Source organism: Pavona decussata, unplaced genomic scaffold, assembly GCF_977016875.1.
Source record: "Pavona decussata unplaced genomic scaffold, jaPavDecu1.1 SCAFFOLD_59, whole genome shotgun sequence".
Classification (NCBI taxonomy): domain Eukaryota; kingdom Metazoa; phylum Cnidaria; class Anthozoa; order Scleractinia; family Agariciidae; genus Pavona; species Pavona decussata.
Window position 1 is genome coordinate 1251051 of NW_028145481.1, and position 25172 is coordinate 1276222.

General features: G+C 38.5%; 1 protein-coding gene across 2 annotated transcripts; it reads right to left on the minus strand.

Annotated features, from left to right (window-relative positions):
- Positions 1 to 376: 376 nt before the first annotated feature.
- On the minus strand, positions 377 to 24869 carry LOC146479333 (RNA polymerase-associated protein CTR9 homolog). Of its 2 annotated transcripts, XM_085110971.1 has the most exons (30): positions 24772 to 24869; positions 24602 to 24700; positions 23121 to 23184; positions 21820 to 21947; positions 20970 to 21017; positions 20247 to 20336; positions 18931 to 18958; positions 18726 to 18815; positions 18499 to 18559; positions 17501 to 17588; positions 16852 to 16959; positions 16501 to 16608; positions 15572 to 15691; positions 15369 to 15485; positions 14375 to 14464; positions 13766 to 13894; positions 13092 to 13275; positions 12264 to 12352; positions 11090 to 11363; positions 10293 to 10348; positions 10083 to 10175; positions 8556 to 8818; positions 7301 to 7372; positions 6544 to 6679; positions 5759 to 5899; positions 4690 to 4811; positions 3992 to 4045; positions 3069 to 3221; positions 2047 to 2301; positions 377 to 1143 (listed from the first exon to the last, which is right to left on the minus strand). In XM_085110971.1, the coding sequence occupies exons 1-30, from the start codon at positions 24814 to 24816 to the stop codon at positions 1119 to 1121; spliced, it is 3330 nt and encodes a 1109-aa protein (XP_084967097.1). In that variant the 5' UTR covers positions 24817 to 24869; the 3' UTR covers positions 377 to 1118. The 2 variants fall into 2 exon arrangements, 1 of the variants encoding a protein (XP_084967097.1); XR_014864944.1 differs by lacking the exons at positions 377 to 1143; positions 2047 to 2301 and having other exon boundaries at positions 3148 to 3221; positions 3992 to 4042; positions 4686 to 4811.
- Between the last annotated feature and the right edge of the window lie 303 nt (positions 24870 to 25172).

The following is a 25172-nucleotide window of genomic DNA, read 5'->3' on the forward strand; positions in this document are numbered from 1 at the left end:
GTGTCCTACCCCACGTTAGTGGGGAGGTAAGTGAGGCTTCCGTTTGTTTTGAGCATATTACCCGAAGTCGTATTAGCCTGCCACGGGGAGGTGTCCCCCAGATTACGCCATCTGGTTGTCTGTTTACTTTGTCTCTAGACTGTTATCTAGCTACACGCTTTCTCAAACAATGTTAAAAGGATATGCGGAATAGCGACATTAATTACTTTTTATAGGCCTAATCCGACCTCCCCATGCCTCTACCCCGGCATTCATTACTTATCACCAACACCAATGACACTTGTTCCTGTTTACCCTCCCCTCCCCCACCCCCTCAGCACCACTCCCAAGGCTCCCAAGTGGGGTATAGGTAAAAGAGAAAAATCTGGCTAGTAAAGAGTGTGCGAAGAAACTCGTTTATTGGAAAGCTTGGTTATGGAAAATATGTACATAGCACATAGCTACTTTACGAGAAAGACTATGAGGAACGTTGTTTGCTGCAGAGAAAACGCTACAAGAATAAACTAGATACTTTATGAACGAACAAGAATAGCAAACTCTCATTCGAGCACAAAAGACCAATTTTTGCAGTTTTGCTGTTGATATATGTTGATATTAGTTAAGTTCCGACATTTTTTAATGTTCTACATATGCAGCAGTTTGCAAAGCATGCTAACGACTAAACACGTTTCGCTAGTGGAAAGAAATTGCACAAGCGCATATTTGCTAATATTTGCTAGTGGAGTAAGATAAGTTCAAGCCCCAGGCCGCCTTTACTACCATAAAAACGGTGTTTCAGGTGAACGCACACCACAGAAAGTAAAGTCTTCATTCTTCAAGTCTCAAACTAGAGGGGAATATAACTCGTAAGCTCTTTGAAGACCTAAGCACCGCACGCCTTGGAAACGTACGATGTTACAGTTCTTAGGTTTTTTTGAGGTTTTCCACCCCTTGTGGCCATGACAGTCAAGGACAACGCTTGAAAATATGTTTGCCAAGCTTCCTTGCCAGTAAAGTTCCGTGTGGTGTTATCCGGTCTTGCCTCCGTAGTTGTTGAGTCTGTACAAAATAACATATTCATTGCAGACTAAATTTCATTTGTCAAAAACTCGGCAGCATACTGTCCAGGGGACTGGGCACTAGTCATCATCCTCCGATTCTGACCTGTGGAAAAACGCGGTAAAATAAAAGAATGAGACCTTGAGCACTACAAATAAAACGTTTACAAAACAGTTGGGATATAGACAGAAAGGTCACCAAGTTAACACTTCAGCTCACGTTACTGTAGCACGAACCAAAATACGAAAACTAGGCGTATTACTAACAAATCCTCCCCACCCCCACCCCCACCCCGCCTCGTCCCGCTCTGTAAATATGGTTTACCTGTCACAATATTGAAGATCTATTATAGAGCAGTTCACTGTGCTTGTCTCATTTCTACGTAGAAAAAGTCTTTTCAATTGAAACATATCGAGGTACTTTCATTCCCAAAACAGGAATTAAGAAATTTACCAGGGCCCAGTTGTTCAAAACCCAATTAAGCTAATCTTGGGTTAACGTGAACTTTGATTCGAGTTTAATTACTAATCAATCCATAAGGATTCGCCCAAAAGATTTTTGTCCCTAAGTTTTACCTTAGACTTTTCTGTACCGTTAGCTTAAAATGAGCCTTTAAAATCATTTTTAATGAGCGAGACGAAAACCGCGGTTAACTTTTAACCGTGGATTAGCGTTAATCGGCTTTCGAACAACCGGGCCCTGATGTGTAGGTGGTACTTAAGACGTTTGACAAGGAAGGGTGGTTTGGAACTCGGCGCATCGGACCTTTTAATCGGAGAATCTCTTGTCAAAGTTGGTGTCGTTTCCTTAGAATACTTCCCCCCATATTACCTGTTTTGGTCTAGAGGCTAAAACAGATACCAATTGCAAACCGTTAGCGAAACCTGTCAACAAAATGCTGAGAGTAACCATGCAATGGTCCGGAAGTACAGATTGGATCAAGCTTCGACCGCCTGGGCGACGCGTGGCTCAAGTTTAACATACTCTGAAGACTTCCGACATACTTACGAGCTGAGAAGCTTTTTGGTCTTCTTTCTAGGAGTCCCTTGACCCGTGGACGGCTGCTGATCATCCTCAGGTTTTTCCTCGTCATCATTATCATCAATATCGTCATCATCATCATCACTTGAGAGTATTCTTTTCCTTCCGGTTAGTGGTTTGTCTTCCGCCTCGCTACTCTCTTCTTTGTCGACTTTCTCTGCGTTATTTTCGTTATCGCTTTTCTCGGCTTCTGATTTCTCACTCAAGTCTTCATTACTTGCACTGAAAACGAAATAAAGTAATCGTTAGACAGCATTCAATAAGCGCCCACCCGCCCGCTTTCTTGTTCGCTCAGGGGTCGGCTCCTTGAACTCTGGCCTCAGTTTTCTCAACAGTTCAATCATTTTCCCATCCTTCATGCGAAATGTCTTAAAGAACAAGTTATTCGCAAAAAGTTGTGTCGCACTCAAATGAAAGCTAGTGAGCAGTACTTTCCTGTAGTGCTGTTTATTATGCTGCAAAAGGCAATTCTAACGTATGAGACTGGATAAATGAAAGTTACTCAGCAGTTGTACAAGGTGTTTTAAACAGAATGAAGCTCCTGAGCAGTAATTTATACGTTCGACGTAGAAAAAACGCACTCCTAAAACAGATCGGAGTCGAGATTGCACGGGACAACGTTGATTCAGTGAATGAATGAATGAATGAATGGATCTCGAGACGCGTATCTGGCATCCCCGCAGATTTTGCAGGGACGGATGGCATCATCACCAACTTGGCAAAGGAGAGAGAGCCTGGTGACATCGTACGCGCTCCCTAGTCTTTGATTGTTACTAGTATATACGGTTTATTATGCTGTGCAAAAGAGGTTCTAATGTTGAAATCTATAGATGTCTCTAATTAAATGAATACTTATCAGTAGCACTTTCTGGTATAAACTACACCTTGAGCGAAGACATTACTAAAAGAGCCTAGGGTGCCTGACGATATTTCCTCAGTATCGTGCTCGGTATCGTATCGAATTGAACTGAACTGTTTCTAATACTTACTCATCAGCAATCTTAAGTTTCTCAGTCTCGGAATCCGAAGAGTCTTCTGAGGAAGACACGAACGCTTTGGACTTGATTTTCATCCTTTGTTTGGCTCCAAGCCTCTCGTCTCCAGACTTCTTTTGTTTTGGTTCACCTTTTGGTTTGCGGCTTCTACAAAGAAAAACAGATGAAAATGCCTGCTGTTTCCTTTCATCAACAAACCGAAAACGGAACCAAATGATTTGTGCAGCTAGAACTAAGGACAACATTATAACCCACGACTTGCTCCAGTCTAGCCTCGTAGCTCAGTCAGTAGAGTAACGCACGATCAAATCCGGAGATCGTGGGTTCAATTCCCCCCGAGGTCAAATGTTTTTCTTTGTCTCGTGTAGTGTCCAATCTCCTTACTAGGGCTAAAGCTCAGTGGGAAATTCATGGATTCACTTTAGCACTTTAACATACACAACAGAGTTAATTCTCTCATCCATCAAAGACGAAAGCGTCGTTTCCACATGGTCATTTAAGCTTACAAGTGAAGGTTAAGACATTTGCTTGCAAAAAACTTCTGCCACGGTTTCGAGCTAAGTTAAATCACACCATCCCACAGGAGTAGTGTTGTTCCAAGGCGATAACTTGACTCAGTGTGAGGTTTGTTTCCTGATCTCTGCTTCTTCACAGAAAAACGCTTTTACCTGATAGATTTTGGCGTAGTTTCTCATATGAACAAGAAACCGTTCTCCAGATTTACTAAGCCCCAGAACAAAATCACTGCGGTGAACGACTTGCTCCACACAATCTGTTCATACTACCCTGGATAACTCAGAAAAAATCTATCCAGTGTAGCGTAAACTGATAGTTTCAGTAACCGGGACATAATAAACCACTCTAAATCTGTCATTCAGCAAACTAGCTAAACCAAACACGAAAAGCGTTAGACAAACCTCTTTCTCTTTGGCGCATTTTCATCTCCTTCCTCTCTGGTACGCTTTTTCCTCCTAAAACAACAAAGGCAACACTGCTAAGACAAAATTGCTTGTTGTGAGATCACTGAAGAGTACAAGAAAGTTGCCCAGTAGTTGTTGCCACAACCTTCCTGTCCAATCTAATCCAGTCGCTGCGAAAGACAATTTTTCCAGCGCTTGCCAGACACATAAGCTTTTCCCGCGCTTGTCACCACTTAAAGTTTTTCCCGCGCTTGTCACCAATTACAGTTTTTCCCGCGCTTGTCACCACTTGCAGTTTTTCCCGCGCTTGTCACCAATTACAGTTTTTCCCGCGCTTGTCACCAATTACGTTTTCCCCCACTTGCCACTACTTGCATGTTCTCCCGCGCTTTCCACCGGTAACATACTTTCCAGCGCTTGTCGCTGGTTAACAACCTTTTCCCGCGCTTACTACCACCTTCCTACGCTTGCTACGGTACCACTTGCATATTTTCCCGCGTTTGCTACAGACCTGTTATCTCGCGCTTGACCCTACCACCTACCACTTTCCAGCGCTTGTCACTTCTTACAAGCTGTCCCGTGATTAAAATCGTTTGCATTTTCCCTTGCGTTATCGCTCGCCTACTTTTGCTTTATTTTCTTATTTCCATTGTACTGGGTACGTGATATTCACAACTCAATGAAAGCTCACTCACCGTTTTTTTTCCTTCTTGACTTTCGGCTTCTTCACTTCGTTTCCTTCTTCATCAACACCTACCTCTCCTTCATCATCACTTTCTTCATCGTTACTCACGACGAAATCATCCGCTGTTCTTTTCTACGTGAATACAAAACAGGATGAGACGAACTGGTCAAGTCAATTCGAAGTTGGCCGCGTCAAAATGTGATTCTCGAACGTCAGGACCACCCTACGCGGAAAACTAGGTATTTCTCTGTAGTTGCTGTTTTTGTTGCTTCCCAGATAGTTTTAGGGCCGTGTACACAATAACACTGTTTAATCTGTTCCAGTTTTTTAGTTGAGCATATCAGCAGCAGAACATTTTACGGAATATAAAAAAAAAGTAATTTGGCAATTTATATAGCGCATAATTCCATAACAAGCTGGTCAAATGCTCTTTATAGTATGAGGACACTTTCTAGATCGAATCGGAATTTGGAAATGTTGGTTTTTGAGGAGACGGGAAAACCGGAGTACCCGGAGAAAAACCTCTCGGAGCAAGGACGAGAACCAAAAGCAAACTCAACCCACATATGGCGCCGAGTCCGGGAATTGAACTCGAGCCACATTGTTCATTATTGCTCGTCTTCACGAGGTGCTATTGTCTTTCCGAAGATCACATCAAGCCGTTTTCACTACTCAAAACAACTTTTAGTCCCCCAAAAATAAAGGGCATTGAAAGTTCAAGGTGACACGTTAGTGAAAACTCTTAGATTGTAGTATTTAAGAGCTCTCTAAACAGATACTCGACCGAATGATCGGTCAAGAGACCTTAAACGTGGGTAACCTCTTCCCCAAGTGGAGGCTCCCTTTTATTTCTGACTAAAAAAGAGGAAGAGAAGGCCTGGAGAAGGCAGATCGCACCGCACTCTCCCCAGGCCCTTCCAATATTTCTGATTCATTCCCAGTCTCCATTCGTTTGTGGCGAGTAACGATGGGTTGCAACAAATGTTGCGCTAAACAACTGTAGTATGAAAGAAAACACAACTGCATTTCAACAGTCAACTGATCTGTAAAAGCGTTAAAAGAAAGATAAAACAGCTCACCTTTTTTCCTCTGGATGTTTTCTCCTTAGGAACGTGTTCTTCAGGTGCAAACACCAACAAGTTCTTCGTGGCTTCTTTAAATTGCTGACGTTTCTCGAGAAGCTCTTTCTCTTGCTGTTCTCTTTGCTCTCTCTTGAGTCTCTACAGAATTTGAGTGATAACAAAGTTATGTTTTTAATCAGTACAAACGTAAATAGAAATAGGACTCGCGTCGAGTTTTCAGTCTAAAGTTCAGTGGTTCGAGCCTGCTCTCTAAGGAGGTGTTTACATGTGGAAACTCGCACCAGTGTGAGTTTCATACCGGTATAACCTTGTGATTTTATAACTTGTTTACATGAAAGGCTGGTATTCATTCCACGTTTACGTGAAAGGCCACTTCATGCCGGCAGAAGTGATTGTGATGCCATTTTGGATTGGATGTGAAAGACTACGTGTGCACTACCTATTCCAGACTCCCTGGAAAGTGATTTCATGCCGGAACGAACAGTCGTACCGCGTTTACACGACATCGGAATGAGTTTTCGTATGGGAATGAAAATCTCGCTACGGTACAGTGACCGGGGTGAACTCGCACCGGTATGACTCTCTCCTGTATGAGATTTTGTGCTGGTATCATGTAAACGAATACAGAGCCACTAGAGGGAACTGGAGTGAACTCGTACAAGGAAGAAAGTCGCGCCGATAACATGTAAACACACCCTAAGATGATTTCCTGAACTCTCTTGTCTGCTTGAAAATGTTTTGATACAGTGTGGAGAAATTTGCTGTCGATTAGCCTTTCTTACCTCTTCTTCTTCCTTCTTTTTCCTGAGCGCTTCTTTCTCCTCTTCCTGTTTCCGTCGCACGGCTTGCTCTTCTTCGTCCACCTTACGAGCACGTTGCACATGGTACTGCGCCTGGCTCAGAAGATCACTGGTGTGCCTGTGCAAACATTACCATAACCAGGAGTAAACCCTTTTAAGGTTTAGGGGTGATACAGGACATCGTAGGGAATACATTTAGCTATTCACACGAAAAGGTTCTACGGGAAGAAACAATCGTTTCCATCATAACGATAAAGTTCCCGGTCAAGCGAAAGAAAATAAGTTACGTCTAACGTAAATAGCAGAGTTAGCGGTTTTATTAAGTTCTGAAGCCAGGGGTATTATTCGCGGTAACTGGGGACCTTCAGATCAGAGTACGAGTACGACTTTCAAATTTCAAATCAGTCACATCCGCAGAACTCTTTCTCCTTCCCGTTGTTTACCAGCAGATAAGGAGACCCTAGAAACAAGATTGGTGTGACAAGCGGTTATCTAAACCACGCAAATTAGATTTGAAAAGTCGTACTCGTACTCAATCTCGTACTCATAGTCAGGTCCCTAATTTTTGCACGAACGAAGGAAAACATAAGATGGCGGTATAAATGGGTCTAATCACTTTCTCTCGTGCGAATAGCTTCATGACTCGCTGCAGTGATCCACGGCTTTTTCTGAACCATTGTTTTTTTCTTTCGTGGGTTTGTTTGAGTTTACATGTACCAAATAGACGGTGGCCACATACCTTGCCTCAGTTGCAGCCCAACTCAAGTCAAACTTTAGACGATCACCATTATGGCTTAGCCACGTGAAGTTCCTGAAATGAATGAAAATTACATAAGTTACAAACGGGCCATACAGCCAACACCACATGCGCGAAAGCACTTCTAACCATTAGGGGTGGGTGCATGGTGTACCAAAATTCAAGGCTGTACATGTACAAGGGCAAATTAATCAATGCTAGTATTTCTGGATGAAATCCCCAGTGCGATCATAAAAATTAATTACTGATCAGTACTTTCCTGTGGTAGTGTTAACACTGCTGTACAAGGTGGATCTAGCCATTCAGTTTATTGACAAAATCTTGAATTTGACCATTTCAATGTTTTGCTGATATTATCTCTATGAATCCAGTTGGGCTTTCAATAACTTCTGAGTAAAATTAATACATATGTAAGAAAGGAGAAGGGCATAATGAGTACAGCAAATACTATACCTTTTAACAAAAATATATGAAAGTTACTGAGCAATACTTTCCTGTGGTGCTGTTTATTATGCTGTACAAGGTGGTTCTACCTTTTGAGTCTGTGGATGAAATCCTACAGTGTAACCATTCAAATGAAAGCTACTGAGCAGTACTTTCCTGTGGTGCTGTTTATTATGCTGTACAAGGTGGTTCAAACTTTTGAGTCTGTGGGTGAAATCCTAAAGTGTGACCATTCAAATGAAAGCTACTGAGCAGTACTTTCCTGTGGTGCTGTTTATTATGCTGTACAAGGTGTCTCTAACTTTTGAGTCTTTGGATGAAATCCTAAAGTGTGACCATTCAAATGAAAGCTTCTGAGCAGTACTTTCCTGTGGTGCTGTTTATTATGCTGTACAAGGTGGTTCTATTATAGGTGTGACAACTCGAGTGAACGCCAATGAGCTCTACATTCCTAGGACGTTGCCATTTCTCAATAGAGAGATTTAGAATTACGTTTAAGGCAAACGGCAAAAATGACCACGTGACCATGTTTATCTTACATTTACCGCTCGCTGTTTTCAGTTTCTCAGAAAAATTTAGTAGTTTCGCGTCAACATCAAAGGTCAGAACTATTTTGCACTATTCTCAATTTCTCATCTGTGTACTAATATTTTCAAAGAACACATAAACGCGAATCCAACGTTTGCCGTTTGCCTTAAACGCGATTCTAAATCTCTCTGTAATTTCCTAGCTGAAAATTTCGACAATTTGCTACCTTATTCCTTCAAAAGTTAATGGCCAAGACCCTCATTACCTTTGTGCCTGTTCCAATTCCCTGACAGCACCAAGCACCACCTTAAGCGGACTCTTCTCTGCTTTCAAAATGGCGGTTGCCAAACGCTGTTGCACAAGTGAAATGTTGAACAACAGAATGGTGTCGTTAGGAGCAATATGGCGAGCCTTGAGTAAGACCTGTTTACATTCCTTCATCTTGCCAGCTTTGAAATAAGCACGGGCCAGATACAGCAACACTTCAACATTGTGATGCTTGAAAAACTTCCGCAGGCAATTCTCGTACTGCAAACAAATAAATGCCTTATTACTCGAGCTTGAAAAAAACCCAACAAAAGACGGATCGAAACGCACCAATCACTTTTTAGTCTTCACAGTCAATAACATCAAGGCTTAACTGGCAAACGACCAATAACAGTTCGACTTCGATGACCAATCAGGTCAATAATCAGAGACATTTATACCATCTACTAACGTTTCACAATTTACTTGACTCTGAAGGTGACTTCCGCTCAGGTTGTTGAAACGTCAGTTAAAGTCACCTCAAACAGTCCTTCTCAGGACTACACTCACCCGGATGATCATAATTAACGTACTTATGACATGACTCCTGGGTTCAAACCATTTACAGCTTCACAATTAATTGCAATAATTATTTAACCAGAAGATGTAACTCGCCCTTAGGAATTTAAGAATATCAGGTTAAGCTCTTGTATTTTGAGGACTGACATAGTTATTAATAACTGAAATTCATAGTTAGTCCTTTTTGAAAATTACACTTAATTCAATTTGACGGACTCTTTAAGTCTTACACCGTCTATCAGATTTTTTGGCCCATTATACAGCGTGGTAATTAAGTGTTCCACTGGACATGCAAGTTGTCCTTGGTCACACAAAAGAGAACATTACCGCAAATGGATTGAGTTGAAAAGGCCGCTCCCCGCAAAAGCAGTTCACAAGGCCAACAAATGAGAAATTAAGAGCTCAACCACTGACATGCTAGGGGCTAAGGCAAAAAATTTAGTGTGTCCCAGGCAACTAGGCTTTTGTAAGTCAACAGCCGCGGTTGACCTACGTTGAAATCACAAAGCACCACAGATTCCCATTGACTTGTTAGGTATGTGAGACAAAGCTTCAGAAAGAAAACAAAGTGAATGCCAGTCAACCTAAGTAAGTCGCTTTTAAATGAAGCGCAAGGGAAGTGGTCAAAACTACTATACTCGAACAGGACCCACCAAACCCCAAAATAGATGACGGTCTCTGCCTGCATCCCCCTTCCTCAACCTCAAAAGATGGTGTCTTTATTGCATAGCCACCACTTTATCAAGCAGTAAAAAAATGACAATTGGATTCAAATGCTAGCTGAATATTTCAGTGTCAACTCAAATTTTAAAGCCAACAAAATTTTGTCTGTAATGTTCATGAGATAAACGAGTCCTCTTCGAACTAACTTGTTATGACCAGTTCCCTTCGTCGAGGTCAGTTGAGGTTGTGCTCTGGTAAGATGACCTCCAATTAAGTATCAAAGTTATCTGAATATACAGCTCACCATCTGAATAGCCGCGACGTATTGTCTTTGTTCCACATAAATATGCGCCAGGTTCAACCACACATCCGGGATATCAGCAGTTGCTTCACGAACCTGAAAAACAGTAACAATTAAGCAAATGTGCTCTGGAGTGTCACGTTCAAAGAAAACTGTCTGTCAACTTTTGCATTCCAGTAATTATTTCGGGAGACCAACAGCACATTACAGTACCTGAGAGAAGACATCACGAGCCTCTCTTAGAAAGTTCTTATGAGCAAGAATACAACCTGAGGAAAAAAAACACATGTTACATGTACACATACCAAACACAAATCATCCACAGACTCAAAACTTAGAACTAACTTGTAGATGTTGTGGTTCTAATTATTCTTTGGTTTAAACATTTTCAAACCAGTTTGACTTTTATTTCCTTTTGCCTCAGATTATGGTAATGAAAACTGCACAAAGGAAAATAAAAATTAAACTGGTTTGAAAAATTTTAAACCAAATCAAAAATTGAAATCACGACGTAGATATTGTTAGCCTACTTCAGTCTTGACAGACTATGCGTAAACACACATTTTAATCAATTTTTTGTCGGACGATTTTTTTTCCCATTGTACTTTGCATTTGATCATATTTACATCTGTTAATTTGCACATTGGAAACATCACCATCACCATCATTATTATCCTGAAAGAAAAAACTAATTCTCTTTTTCATCTTCTCTCGTGGCTATATGGTGCAAACATGTCTATGTGCTGTCATTCACTGCTGTGTTTCGCCTGTCATAGTTCATAGTTTCGTTTTTCACGTTCATTGGTTGCTGTTCGTACGGGAACGGATATACAAACGTTTACGGAACTATATCTTCGTTATTTTAAAAGACAAGACTCTCAAAATACTTGGCCTGTTTACTATAATTTTTAAGGTGCTCCTTCCAGCAGTGTCAACGATTTTTTTCTTTGCCTGGCCTCCATCAAAATCTTAAATCACCATGACAAAGGAGAATAGCATTCATTACTCACCAATCCCATTCGCTGCATATAGATTCCTTGAATCATTCCTCAACACCTGCTTGTATAGAGCCAATGCCCTGTCCTGATGTCTCTTCTCCTTAGCTTTGTCCCTTGTTGGAGTGTGTAGTGTCTGTAGCCATACATTTCCTAGCGCCAGTAAAGAATAAGCATCGTTGGCTGTTGACGGCTGTTTCAAGATGCGCTCAAACTTCTTCTGTCCCGGGCCCCACTCTTGCTTGGCCAAGTGAAGATTGCCGATCAGGGACCATGCATCAGGGTGATCCTGTTTGATGGACAACAGAGCAAATGACAAATTAATCTGCAAATAGTGATTCTCCTTACAATATAACGACTTGATCATGAGAATAGAGGAAATGATCACCATGATGAAATGTCTTACCATGAGGAATATACAGAGCGTGGTGAGGAGAATATCGATGTTGATATCAGGGCTTACGGTTACCGTATACCTTTCGTAGAAATTCTTGATATATTTTGATAGCCACCTCTATAAGCTTTAATTTGATATAGGGGTTTAGGTATCTACAGTTTAAACCGGACGCGCTACACTGCTTGGATGCGAGACACCTCTAAAGGTATACGGTAACCTTAAAGGCTTAACTCGCTGATGAGAACCAACATACGTAAAAGTATTTTTGACAATACAAAGACTTGAAATCGCGTTTATGCATGGCTAACGGCAAACGTGAGATTCGCGTTTATGTTTTGTTAAAAGCAGTAGTACACAGATGAGAATAGTGCTTAATAATTATTAATCAATGATTTTCCCTCATACAAGAGGAAACTCTTTTTCATGGCTTGGGAAGTTGTGAGGCTTTGATGAACTCTATTCGCAGCCATGAGATATACAACGTATCTTGTTATATACCTAGACTTTTACTCAACAAAATGAGCACTGTAATTGGTTGATTCTTGGTCACGTGCCCCTGCTCAAAAACAAATGTATCCCAACCGGGATACAATTCCCACTTGTTGCCCTCTCAGCTGTTTGTTTGTTTGTTTGTTTTGCTGTGACTGTTGAAAGGAAAGTCTCAAAGCACTTAATGTATGGTCCCTCGGGAAACTAGCTAGTTTTGTTTTTCCTCGAGTCCTGATCAGGACTCTCGGGAAAACAAAACTAACTGTTTCCTTGGGGACCATGCATTAAGTGTATATTGTCTACCTGATTGATCTGCAAAGCTTCCTTGAACCAATCAGATGCCTCATAGATTTGTCCTCTGTCTCGCGCCATGCAACCAAGTCTAAGGTAACCTAGAGGAAGGAAAAAGAAAATCAATTTTGTCATGTCGCACCATGCTAAGGGGGACTGGAATTCACTGCAGGTCGATGGACTACAAGACTCACAAACAGACTTGTCCTTACAACCCTTTCTTTTTGGGCTAACGATATAAACCTTCTCCCTTTTAATCGACCTGTAATTTGTAATGGCGATACAGTAGGAACCCAGTATCTCGAAACTCCCGGCCATCCATAGCGAAAAGTTATTTCCCTTGGATTTCATGACATTTCATTCAGCCATTTACTGTAAAAATTACCCTTTTTCTCAAACTCGATCATCTCGCATTCCCTGCTAGCTCCAACAATTTCCTGTTTCCCTAGACCCCTTATTTAACCCCGGTATCACGAACTGTGGTGATGACGTTTATTCACTGCTCACAGGGACAGTTGATTTTATGGAAAAAGCATTTATTTGCGCCAAACAAATGTGAGATTTTTGTTACCATAACTCGTTGTATTTGAACTCTGCGATTTTCTGAATTTCAACATAGAATCTACCCATTCAAGTCTAATTTAAGTTCACAGTTCATCTTAAGTTTTCTAAAAAAAATATGCCGACCCCATTATTTCGAGTCTCTGCTATTTCGAACAATTTTATATTTCCCTTGGAAGCTCAAAATATCAGGATCCTACTGGATATCTACTAAATTGGCAAACAAATCAACTGGGCTACACCGTACATTACCAAGTGCCGACATTGCTTCAGACTTACAGTCGACATAGTTTGGATGTTCCCTGAGTATGTTCTTGTATAATGCTTCTGCTTTGTCAAACTCGCACATGGATTCATGAAGACGAGACAAGTTGTATGTTGTGGTGACAGATATAGCATTGTAGTAACTCTCATCTGCTTGGCTTTCCTGATTACATCGCTCAAGAGATGACTCGTAGAACCTCTGCAAATGAAAATGACAATAGGCAATCAATAATGATTCAAGGTAGGTAGGGTAACTTGCAGGTCACAGGTGGCATGCATGAAGAAATACCCTAAGTTTTTACTACCACTGTGTGTAACATTGTATTCCATTGGGATCATCCACTAGACTAGCCTCTGTTATTTGGAAGATCCTAACTCACTCCCTACGTAGATGCTGTTATCTTAAATCTTTATTTATAATGCATTTATTTTGTATATGTTTATTGCTAATCTGTATTCTCTGTTAAGTTGAGTTGAATTAAATAAATTATCTGATCTGATCTCATTTGGTCAAAAGTCCAACTGAAAATCCAACATGCTAACCACTACAGTACATACACCTGTGACCCTACCTCCAGTCATCATAATTTCTTAGATGAAAATATTAACACTGGTGTAGTGTGCATGTCTAGTGTTTATACTAGGATATCCTACAAATCATCAAGCATTTCAAGTGATGATCATTTTACCTTGGCTTCATTTAGATTCCCTAGTCTAAAGTGAAGTGCTCCCACATTGTTGAGAATCTCTGGTGGAACGTCAGCTTTAACTTTGTCCTTTAGAAGGCGAGATGCTGTACCATAAGCTTGCAGGGCAGCCTGACAAAATAAAAATAAGCAATTTTATTTATGGCTTATCTAAGAGAGGTCAGGTGTGATGAGAGCCATCCTCTCTCCGATATTGATTTTTTTGTCTTTGACCTTCTTACCAAGTCAGGATCAAGCAAGGGCTGAGGAGATGGAAAAGACCGGTAGCAAAAGGGGAGCTCTGATAAGGACGACGGAAGCAAAGGAAGGTACATCTATGTAGTCAGCTGAAAAAGCAAGGGCATGGGCTGCAATCTTATTTAAACTTTACTCTCAGTTCAACCCCCCCACTCCATTGCAATTCCCACCTCTTTGCTCTTTACCCAATACTGAGATATTTTCTTCTCTTCTCCTGTTTCCCAAGCTTTTTTGCAAATGATGTTTTCCACCTATTGATTATCCCCACATTATATTGTTCCTCCCCCATTTCTTCCTTATTTCCAACCCTTTACTCGCTCAGCATGAACGGATAACACTGTTGTTTCAACCAACCTGGACATCAGATTGTTCTAATATTCCTGCCAATTCAATCCATGCTTCAACATCATCGGGATACTGTTCGGTGACTTTCTTTAAATGATTCTGTAGATTGAAGATAATATGAAATAAATACTACTTCCTAATATAATCCTGTTTTCCACTCACTAGGTACAGTATAAGAAAGATTTTTGTTCCCATCTGCTAAATGTTTACACCCAAAAGGTTCTGATACATGTAGTTTTCTTTCTTTCTTTTTTAGTTTAAACAACTTAAGTATTGCAATGCGTTATTTTTATTACATTGTTATATTTTATTCATAACACAACCACATCAGCTCTGCTGTAATTTTCAAGTTTTTTTTGCTTAAACCCTTGAAATCTCAATTGAGCCGTTATTCACTTGAGGTGTTAAATAAATCCCTGGTGCATTCATCTTTGGAATATGCTGACATTGTGTGGGATATGGTTGCTCTGAATCAGACAGCAGCTTGTTGGAAGATCTACAGATGGAGTGTGCTAGGCTTGTTACACTTGCCACAAAAGGGACAAACAGGGTTCATCTTCTAAGAGATGCTGTAATTTTTTATTGTGTATAACTAAATGCAACTACTTCCAATTATCATTTGATGCATTCGTTTCTTCCTTTTCATTGACCAAGAGCAAACCACGTGACCTGCAAATAACTGCCTAAAAATAATGGTCTGCTCATGCACAATACTGTCCAACTGTGTTTTTCTGCAAATAACATTCTACTCATGTGTAATTGAAATCACGCTCTTGTGTGTAGCTCGCTTTCCTGAGCTGTCAGAGAGTGATAAAGACTATGAAAAAAAATCTTGGTGATTGAATGATAAAACAATTATTGAACTCGGTTATTGAAAATATTGTGATTTGTCAGTGTCTCACAGATCAATTATTTGCCTCAGCCGAAATAATTGATCTGCTCGCCACTGACAAATCACGATATTTTGCGCAACCTCGTCCAATAATTTTTAATTATTCCTCACCTTAGCTGTTTCTCTCTTTTCCAAATCTGTGGATGTACTGTACAGTGAGCCCAATATTTTAAGGGTTTCATAATTTCCAGGTGTTGCTTTCAAGACCTTCTCAAAACACTGGGCAGCCTGTGAATCAACAAACAGGACATATTGTCTCTAACACTAAAACATGGAAAACAAGAAAAATGAAAACAGCCTGGATGTAAACTCACATTGTTTGTGTCTCCTCTAGCAATGTACATTTGTCCGAGCCCAAAATGAGGAAGAATGAAGTTTGGTGACGCAAACTGTGTTGCTTGGTAGTAATACTGAAATGCTTGGTCATAATCACCCTATGATAAATAATTTTACATAAAACAGACTCATGTTAAATACATACAATGTAATCCAATGAGATACCGGTAATCTGTGAAGTTCATTTGAAAACCAACAACGTTCACAGTGTGAATTTGTGAGACTGTAGCACTAACTACATGTATAAATTTAAAGGAGCTCTAAGAATCTTTTTCATTGTAAATGTGGTGAAAAACAACAGAGAACTCGACCACTTGAGGAAAACAAAAATTTATTGAACACAGCAGGAGTTTGAGATAAGCCAAGTGTAGTCAAATCCCACCATAACAGACACCTTCAGGACATGATTAGGTGCCCATTGGGGGAGTTATTTAATTTCAATACTTCCTATTTTCCAGTACTTCAGTTCTGTCCATAATAACAGGTTGTCTGTAACAGCAAGATGTCTGTAAAAAGTTGACTATACTAAATTCTGCAAAATAGTGTCCAAGAGAAACTATTTTCTTTTTGAAATACGTGTTGCAAGAGGTTCAGAACAATTGGTGCTGAGAAAGCTGGAGCCTACTCTACATTCTATACTTTGCACATCTGCATGGCATCAAAAAGCTGTAAAATGTAAATTGCTGACATGAGAAGAGCATAGCTCTAGATGTTCATGATTTTTATTCTGACTGAAGCTAAAGGGAGAATCTCAAGAATTATATGTACCAATAACAATAAATTATACATTATAACAACAAGCACTGTCTTTTCAATAATGAAAGTTTAAAAGTTTTAATAAATATCAGTATTTTTACTGATTTAATAACGATTAGACGTAGATGTACAGATGAATATGAATATGTACCTGGACATGAAATGCTCTAGCCATCTGGTAGCAGCTCTCTGCCTGCATGGCTTCAACTTCAGTACCATGAAATGCATGAAGAGCCAAATGCTGGACTTTATTGTATTCCTACAAGAAATTTGTCAATGACACAAGAAACCAGTGAATGTTAAAAACCATTTGAATGTCAAAAACCCATTTGATCAATACTTTTATGCGTTGCTATTTGTTTTTAGTACAATTATGGCTTGTCTATCGTGTAAAAATTGCACAAATGTGTCCTGGCTCACTATCATACACTTACAGTGTACTTTAATAATATTTTAATTCTCTTACATGTACATGCATAAGAGATAAAGGATTTTATCTTACCTTCTTGAAGAAGAAATGGTTTGCCAAATGGTTGAGGACCATGGGATTGGAGTTGTCAAGGGCATATGCTCGTGAAAGCAACTGGACACCAATCTTAATAGAGTCCACCTACGACCAAAAAAAATACATGGCATTATTGCTTATTCAACTTATTTATAATAAATATTATTTAAGGTATTTTTTGCCATGCTTGAGTTCATTGACAGAGTCATCCTAAGTAAATGCAACTTACACTGTAGATGTAGTTGAGAATTTAAGAGAATTAAAACAAAAGAGAAAGGCAACATAATTTGTAATGACAGTTTGGGAAGGGTAAAAATTTAATATGTATTACATTAATTTTCCTACTGTGAAAAGTTTCAGGTAGCTATCAAAGGTTTAATTAATAAAAATTATTAATAATAATAATAATAATAATAATAATAATAATTAATAATAATAATCATCATCATCATCATAAAAATTATTACCGGTTATAATGATAATAATAATATTATAGACAAAGACAGTATAAAAAATTAATAGTGCAGAGCATTAAGTTTATGAATACACGTACCTACAGTAGATACCGTCAGCATGAATAAATTAGAACTTTACTGGTCCCATTATAGACTGTAATAATCTAAGAACTAAATCTTCCTCTAAATACCTTTTTGGAATTCAGTTCAAGAATAGCAAGACCTGTCATGGCTCCTGTGCAATGTGTATCTAAACTGAGGGCACGCTCAAAAGCCAATCTGTGGTGAGAGAAACAAAACATCACTCAAAAGGTGATAGATCTATTGACCATGTCCAATGTTGGGGAGAATGCTCTACAGTGCATGAGTCAGTCATTGGAAACAGCTGTATGTTGTGGATTTTGGCAAGAAATTTTTCAAACCAGATTAGTTTTTATTTTCTCTTGTCTGGATTCGTTATCATAACCTGGCATAATTGAAAATAAAAATCAAACTCGTCTGAAAAATTTACACCACAACTTTTATTTGGCAAAAAGATACATGTATCTTGACCATGAATGATACAATCCAATGGTTTTCTAGAAAGTGGGAAAAGTTACTTGAGACAGGTTTTCCTGTAGACAAACTGTACATTGTGATCACAATATGGTGACATCCTACTGTTACTAAAAACTTTCTCACAGTTCAAGAAATTTCTTGAATGCCAATAAACACAATTATAAAGGGTTTTCACTGCCATCATTTCAGAATTCAACTGTATTGATGGTTTGCATGTGACGTCATGGCGGCCATGTTGGTGGACAGGAACAATAAGATTTTTTCACTCTGGGAGTTAACTTCCATTCTTATGCAAATTATATGAGCAAATGTTCTTTTTGTTTTGTCCACCAACATGGCGGCATTGCAAACCACCTATCAGTGTACCAGATAACTTTCAAAGTCAGGGAGTCAATGAAGAATTTTGAAGGGTCAATACATGGGGTTTTTCTCCAAATATATCCTCTAAAGTTTTCCATTCCATTTGTTCAGTCAGTAAGCCAGCTTTCAAAGACTCCTCTCTTATCTGGACCACTGTATCTCTGGAATTGTAGTATTACAGTTCTACCTCTTACAATTTACAATGTAAGATAAGCCTGATGCAGTCACCTTATGCCACTTACATACAGTGTAAAAGCATCCTAGTGCATACCTTGCTTTGTCCATTTTCCCAAGCTTCACAAAACAGTGTCCCATTCCTAATCGCACAGAGGCTGTAGAACAAAAGAAAGTACGCCAAACGACAAACATCAGCATAGCAGAACTTAACTCTAGCAGTACCAGCCCCATTAAAATGTCCTGTGCTAGAAAACAACGTAATACAGGAGTAGTAGACAGGAAGTGCTATAATGTAAGTCCACTCAGTATTGTATTCCATACCTGGACAAGTTGGATTTGTTCTCAATGCTTTCTTGTAGTAAGCTAGAGACCCTTTGTAGTCTCGCTTGTTAAAAGAGATACAGGCCTTTCCTTCAACAAGAACAAACATCTTGCATTAAAAGAACACAGATTAAGAAAACTTTGATCAAACAAGTTAACATCAGTTAACAATGGCATTTCTGAATCACTTCTAAAGAATGCATACCTAGCAAAGCTGGGATGTTGTTTCCAGACTGTTGAGCACACAAATAAAAAAATACATTACATACGTGAATCATAAAAGTAGTATTTAGTTATGAAAGATCTTACCTGTAATTAAATGAATCAATATGTTTCAATAACCGACAGAGGTGGTAACAATCCAAACAAAAGTTTCAACCACTGTGTGTAGATTCCAAAAAGAATTAATTGATAACTTGTGTTTCAGACAACAGAGGTGTCTCAGGCCAAAACTGAACACCTAATTTGACAAATGGAGGTAGTAACAATCCAAACAGACATTTCTTCCAATGTATGCAGATTCTAAAACAAATTAATCTATAACTTGTGTTTCAGACAGCAGAGGTGTCTCAGGCCAAAACCTTAAAAAACCGGAACACCTCACTTTGCAAAATAACCCCATCTGGTTAAGTTGCAAATGTATAATAAAAAATTACAAAAATCTATAGCAAGGTTGGGGGATAACAACATCTTCTGAGCCATTAAAATTCTTTGCTGACCCCTTGCCTTCAAACTTCTCTGAAACAATGCTACATGTATATACAATATGATTGTGCAGTCCCAGAAAATATCCACACTCCCCCCACGGAAGGTTTGTTTGTTTTGCACCCCTCTTTCCCTGGGAAATTCCAGTTTGCTTCTAAAATTTTGGCTTTTAAGACCCCTTCCCCCTTCCCCCTAGGAATTTCTAATGACCTTCTATGGGGTGGGTATGGACAGAACTGCATGTGCAATGTAAAAACACCATCATGGAAGAAACTTCACTTAACCCTTTCCCATCCGAGGGAAATGGCGAATTTTTCTAAATCGTTAACTATGAACTGGTCGACTACATGTGATATACCATTTAAAAGGTATTTTCTGGAGTGTGCTATAAATCACACCAACAGAGATGGAGGAGGTCACATATTAGAGAGAGAAAAGTCCAAAACGAAAGAAGAAAAACATTGAAAATTTTCTTATTCGTTGTACATACTGGGTATCCCCACTAAACTATAGCTTAATGTACAGCTCTCAGTGCATTGCTTGTTGTAAGATATCAACTGGACCCTTAACGTACAAAGGAAAAAAATCCAAAAGTTTGAGGGGTGGTAAATCAAGTCTCATATAGGAGGGGGGCATGATTTTATGCCTTCAATTTATAGATCTTTCAAAGATCTTTTGGTTGTGCAAATTTCACACAAATTGACCAAATACTGAGCTCATACTTGCATCTTGTGCCATATGGCACTCTTGGTCGGGAAAGGGTTAAAGTAATAACAAACCTTAATTTTGAGATAAAATCATCACATGCTGTCATACCTGGGCCAAAACAAAGTTGAACTGTGCATCAGCCTGCTCCATTTTATCGCCTTCAAGAAGACAGAAGTATGCTCTGCCAAGCAAGTGATTCTGAAGAAAAATTTCATCATTTAATTATACAGAGTGTAAAGTACATGCAGTAATAATATTGTAAATTAAAGCTTTCTAGAATTATTTACCTTTTGCTAAACAAAATATCAGTCCACGATTAATCAATCGACCTTGCTGAGTGGCAGTGCCATCGTTCAATCAACTCTTTTGGTCAAAACTACTTGCTGGTTTAAGGTAGCGGTGAGATAATAGTTGCACTTGTCTATGACGTTATAATAATAATTAAAATAAGTAAAATCTTTATTACAAAACCCCAATTAATTTTGGTAAAAAAATTCGCTTAAAGATGCATTTAAAAACCTCAATATCACACTTGCTTTGCAGTTCTTCTGGGAAGGAGTTCCATAGTCTAGGAGCTGCAACTGTGAATGCCCTATCACCTAGAGTCTCTTTATATTGTTTTAAATCATCTTCATTTTTTTAATATTTTTTTTTTGCAGATAGTTATACATACATTGTCTGCATGAAAGTGTTCCTTTTTCTCAGTACTTTTTATTTTTATTTCTTTGTTACTTCTTTAGTAAATCTGTACATTTCTAGCATGCTAGAGACTAGGGGGGTACACCATGTAACTGTGTAATACAAAAGCTAAATTTTATAGACAGTGGTTACCTGGTCATACATGATGATCTTGTCTGCTGTGGAATACAATGATGTTGCCTAAAAAAAGAAACAAAAATATTAATAACCATGTGTATTTAGTGTACTTTGATCCAAAGTAAACAAACCTGCAATGCTATCTGTTTTGAGTCAAATGCTATAATAAAGTACACATCTTTAACAGATTTGCTGTGTTGTAACAAACTGGAACCTACAACAGTTTAGATCACCCAAAGGTACCATCGATGTGCCATTTTAAGCACTCAGCTGTTGGTATCAGGCAATTGTGATAAGTTATACTGAAGAACTCACTGAAAGCAAAGTCTGGGTAATTTTATAAACACTCTACCTGATTATATAGCTGACTGAAAAAGCCCTGAATCTGCAGTTTGTGTTTTTGCAAGGGAGGAAAACAATCTCAGGTTTCAGGTTTCAGGTTTTTTTAATGACACCTTTTCAAAAATATTACTTAACAGTAATATAAAAATAAACAAGAAACAGATGCAGAGGTTTGTGGATTAAAACCCTGTGGGTTATAAAAGTTCACAACCTAATCTATGAACTACATGTAAATGTTAAGTACACTCTAATTGGCAAACATTACTCAGTGGAAAGTAAGATTAAAATAAGTAAATAGATGAAAGAGGACAAAGAAAAACCAAAAAATCAGGAGTCAAACGGATATATAATATAGGATCTACATGTAAGCAGGCTTCAGATGTAAGCAAACAGGTTCTAGGTTTCTTTCTAAACTTTTCAAAGCACTGGGGAGATGCAGCATTTTTGATGCTCAAAAAGAGACGGTGCTCCAAAAGTCAGCAACAGCAAATTTGACTCTGAAGCACTTGCACATTTTCTGCACCTTGGTGAAAAGTTCTTTTTTCGTCTCCTTATTTCTCTCTTTTCTGGCTTGTTGGACATAGAATGCAGCAAGTGTGTCCAGACACACCATCTGCCCCTTCTCACTGTCACGATAATTACGACTGGCATCTGTGTTTGAAAAACATTGACACAAAATGTTAATATTGTACAATGTGTTTATTAGTAAGCTTTATATACTTTTGGTATCTGTATTTGAAAAACATTGACACAAAATATTAACATAATGCATGTCTTTATTAGGAAGCTTTATATACTTTTGGCATCTGTATTTGAAAAACATTGACACAAAATACGCTAATCGCAAAAACACTAATCCACACTTAAAAGTTAACTGAGGTTTACATCTCGCTCATTAAGACTGTTTTTAAAGGCTAATTTTAAGCTAATGGGAAAGAAAAAGTGAAGGCAAAACTGAAGGACAAAAATCTTTTGGAAGAAATTATATGGTTTAGTAAATAAACTTGAATCAAAGTTCATGTTAGCCCAGGATTAGCTTTATCAGGCTTTGAACAACTGGGCCCATAAGTACACTGTACAAGTTATGAGCCACAGGCAAGTTGCATGGATGATGTTCTCTTGTTTGAACGTCCTCTGTGCGTTATCAGAGTACAGACCCCAATGCAAAATGAAATCTATTTGTTTTATATTATAACCAAGACATTTCATGAGCAAGCATCATGTTGACTGAGTCAAGCCGAAAAACTTTTGAGGAAATTTCTAGATTATTATTGTGATCCTCTCAATTAGAGTACAAATGTATAATCCAAAAGAATTTTACAAACAACATTTTTAAAACCAACCTTTATTAAAGAAGGAATTTCTGACTCTAAAATATTACAGCATGTCAATCACTTCATTGTGATTTGTGATCGAAAACCTTCCATTACCATAATTCTACACTCAAGCTAAATTTCCTTCCTTTCACATCACAACAAAGTTCCAGCTTTTTTTACCTGGTTGAGGTCACTTGTAATGGTTGTTACCAGATTTTTCATTGGACAGTTTTACTTTCATACAAAACGTTTGCCCATGTTTATCCACTACTCACCAAAACAGTTAACAAACTTTGTTAACCAGTCACGCTGGCTGGACCCTAGTGTTTAGACCACACGCACCGATAACACCACTCAATCTCATCATCTGTGCATCTATACTCTAATCAGAAATTCTGCTACACCAATCAAATGCAAGTTTTGCACCACAATGACAGCCATGACAGTTTTAACTCTTTGAAGAGAGTAACTCTGGTATTGGAACTGACAACTCAATAATTTGACTTACCTGTTCTGGCAGCTTCAAGAAGCTTGACAAAATCCTCAGATTTTCCCTGCTTGTAATACTGGAGCTGTGAATAATAAAGAAACATTATTTACTACATCTTGTTTGTAAGGGAAAAAGATCTCTCTTGATTGTACATGTAGATTGAATGACAAGAAACATCAATTTCCACAAACATTCAGTGTTACATGTAGATTCTCCATACAGTGATTCTTTTCCACAAACTAAAGTCTACTGTAATTACATTTAACGAGGCTCTGTTGTAGTTAATACTAACTAGCAACATACATACAGTATGGAGAGTTTGGCATTGAAACAGTAACATGAAGAAAAGGAAATACCAAGAAATGACAAAGCTGCAGGAAAGAAAAAGTTCAAAAAGTCAATTGCAACTTGTGGGATTCTGAAAGATGAACATGTGTTTAATATTAAAAAAAATACACTTTCTCTGCTGATAATAAGTATGATAGTAACATGAGGGATGGAAACAAAGGGTTCCAGCACTCAATCAGACTACACGTTCATGTAGTTTCCAGCAAAAAGCATCATTTTATCAACATTATCTGGGCCTAACAGACTAACTAACATGACAAAATTGAAATTCAGATGACTGATATGCATCCCCTCCTGCGTATGCAACATACAGGTCTCTTCAAGTGACTGTTTTACTTTATGAACCACATGCAACTGTAGTACAGTCGAACCTCGATTATCCGGACTCAACAGGACCTCGGTAAATAGTCCGGATAATCGAGAGTCCGGATAATCGAAAACATAAATATTAAAAAGATAAAAATGTAAGCAAAAGGTTACAGCAAAGAAAATTTTAATTGTGAAATCTACACAGCCTGTAACAAATGAGCCAATCGGATATCAGCTGAACGCGTCAGAATATTTCTTTGTCTCGTCGCACTTGCGAATTTTGAAAAGCGCAAAGGATAATACGCTGTTTCAACAGTCTTTTGAAAGCATTATTGGGCTTTTTGCGACTTTGAGTTTTCAAGATCACAACTAATTAATATTCATGAAAAAATTATGACCAGAGAAAAAAGTCCGGATAATCGAATAATCCGGATAATCGAGGTCCGGATAATCGAGGTTCGACTGTAACCACAATAGGACAGAAAACAACACCAGAGAGAATTAATTAGCTTCTAGCTTCATCAAATTTGTTTGGTGGTTCTTCTCCTTGATTCAGCTATACTGAGAAATATTTCGTTTAAACCACAAACTCTTATGCCGTACTTAGGTCTCCTTATCTATAAATCTCATCCCTTAAGCTATAACTACAATTCGACTTAAATTAATGCTGAGGTGCATTATGCATCAGCTTAATTGGACGCTTTCCAAGTTTCCAAAGCTGGCTGTTCATAATTTTAAACGCGACGGTTTGTAAAAGAATAAATTTTATCTATAAATGATTGCTTTTTCTAAAGTGTATATAAAAGAAATCAGCGATAAACATTCATCAAATTCCAGCTTACTGCAAGCGTGATCCATATGTGAAGCTGAGCATTTTCCTGTCGTAGAATACTCAGTACTTCTTCCCCTTCAGGCAGCTGATCGAACTGAAGCTCTATAACCTAGTAAAAGAAGCGAATTTGTCAAATTCAAAAGGAAAACATGTACGCAGATCACTCAAATTTCGGCTTACCTCGTCCTCTGTATCACGAAGAGGAATCTCAATGGAGGTCGCCATCTTGGATTCACTTAGTTGACACTTAGTTGGCCATGTAACACCAAACCAAATGTCTTCCTAACCTTCCTAGTGCAAAAAGACACAAGGTACGCGTATCGATCAAGTATGTAAATATTTTTAAAACTCAAGTGAACACGTGCACAAAAGAAGACATACGACAAGTCTGTTTTTATTTTTACATCATCTTTGACAATCATAAAGGTAAACCAGTTCGAAGACTAGGTAAGTCCTTTTTAGTTTTATATTTTATGTAGGTTTATAATGATAATGGTCATTTGCTCCTATAAAAAGCATGATAATATGAGAATCAGAAAATTAACAATTGTTGAACGAAATGGAGTAAACAGGCGTGAATC

Bases quoted from the DNA above. Each gene is read 5' to 3' on its own strand.
- LOC146479333 (XM_085110971.1), bottom strand. From the start codon at position 24,816: ATGGCGACCTCCATTGAGATTCCTCTTCGTGATACAGAGGACGAG. The intron at 13,276-13,765 runs GTAAAATGATCA...TTTCATTTGCAG, and splicing joins GGAATCTAAATGAAGCCAAG to AGGTTCTACGAGTCATCTCT. The intron at 4,046-4,689 runs GTGAGTGAGCTT...TTGTTGTTTTAG, and splicing joins GTCAAGAAGGAAAAAAAACG to GAGGAAAAAGCGTACCAGAG.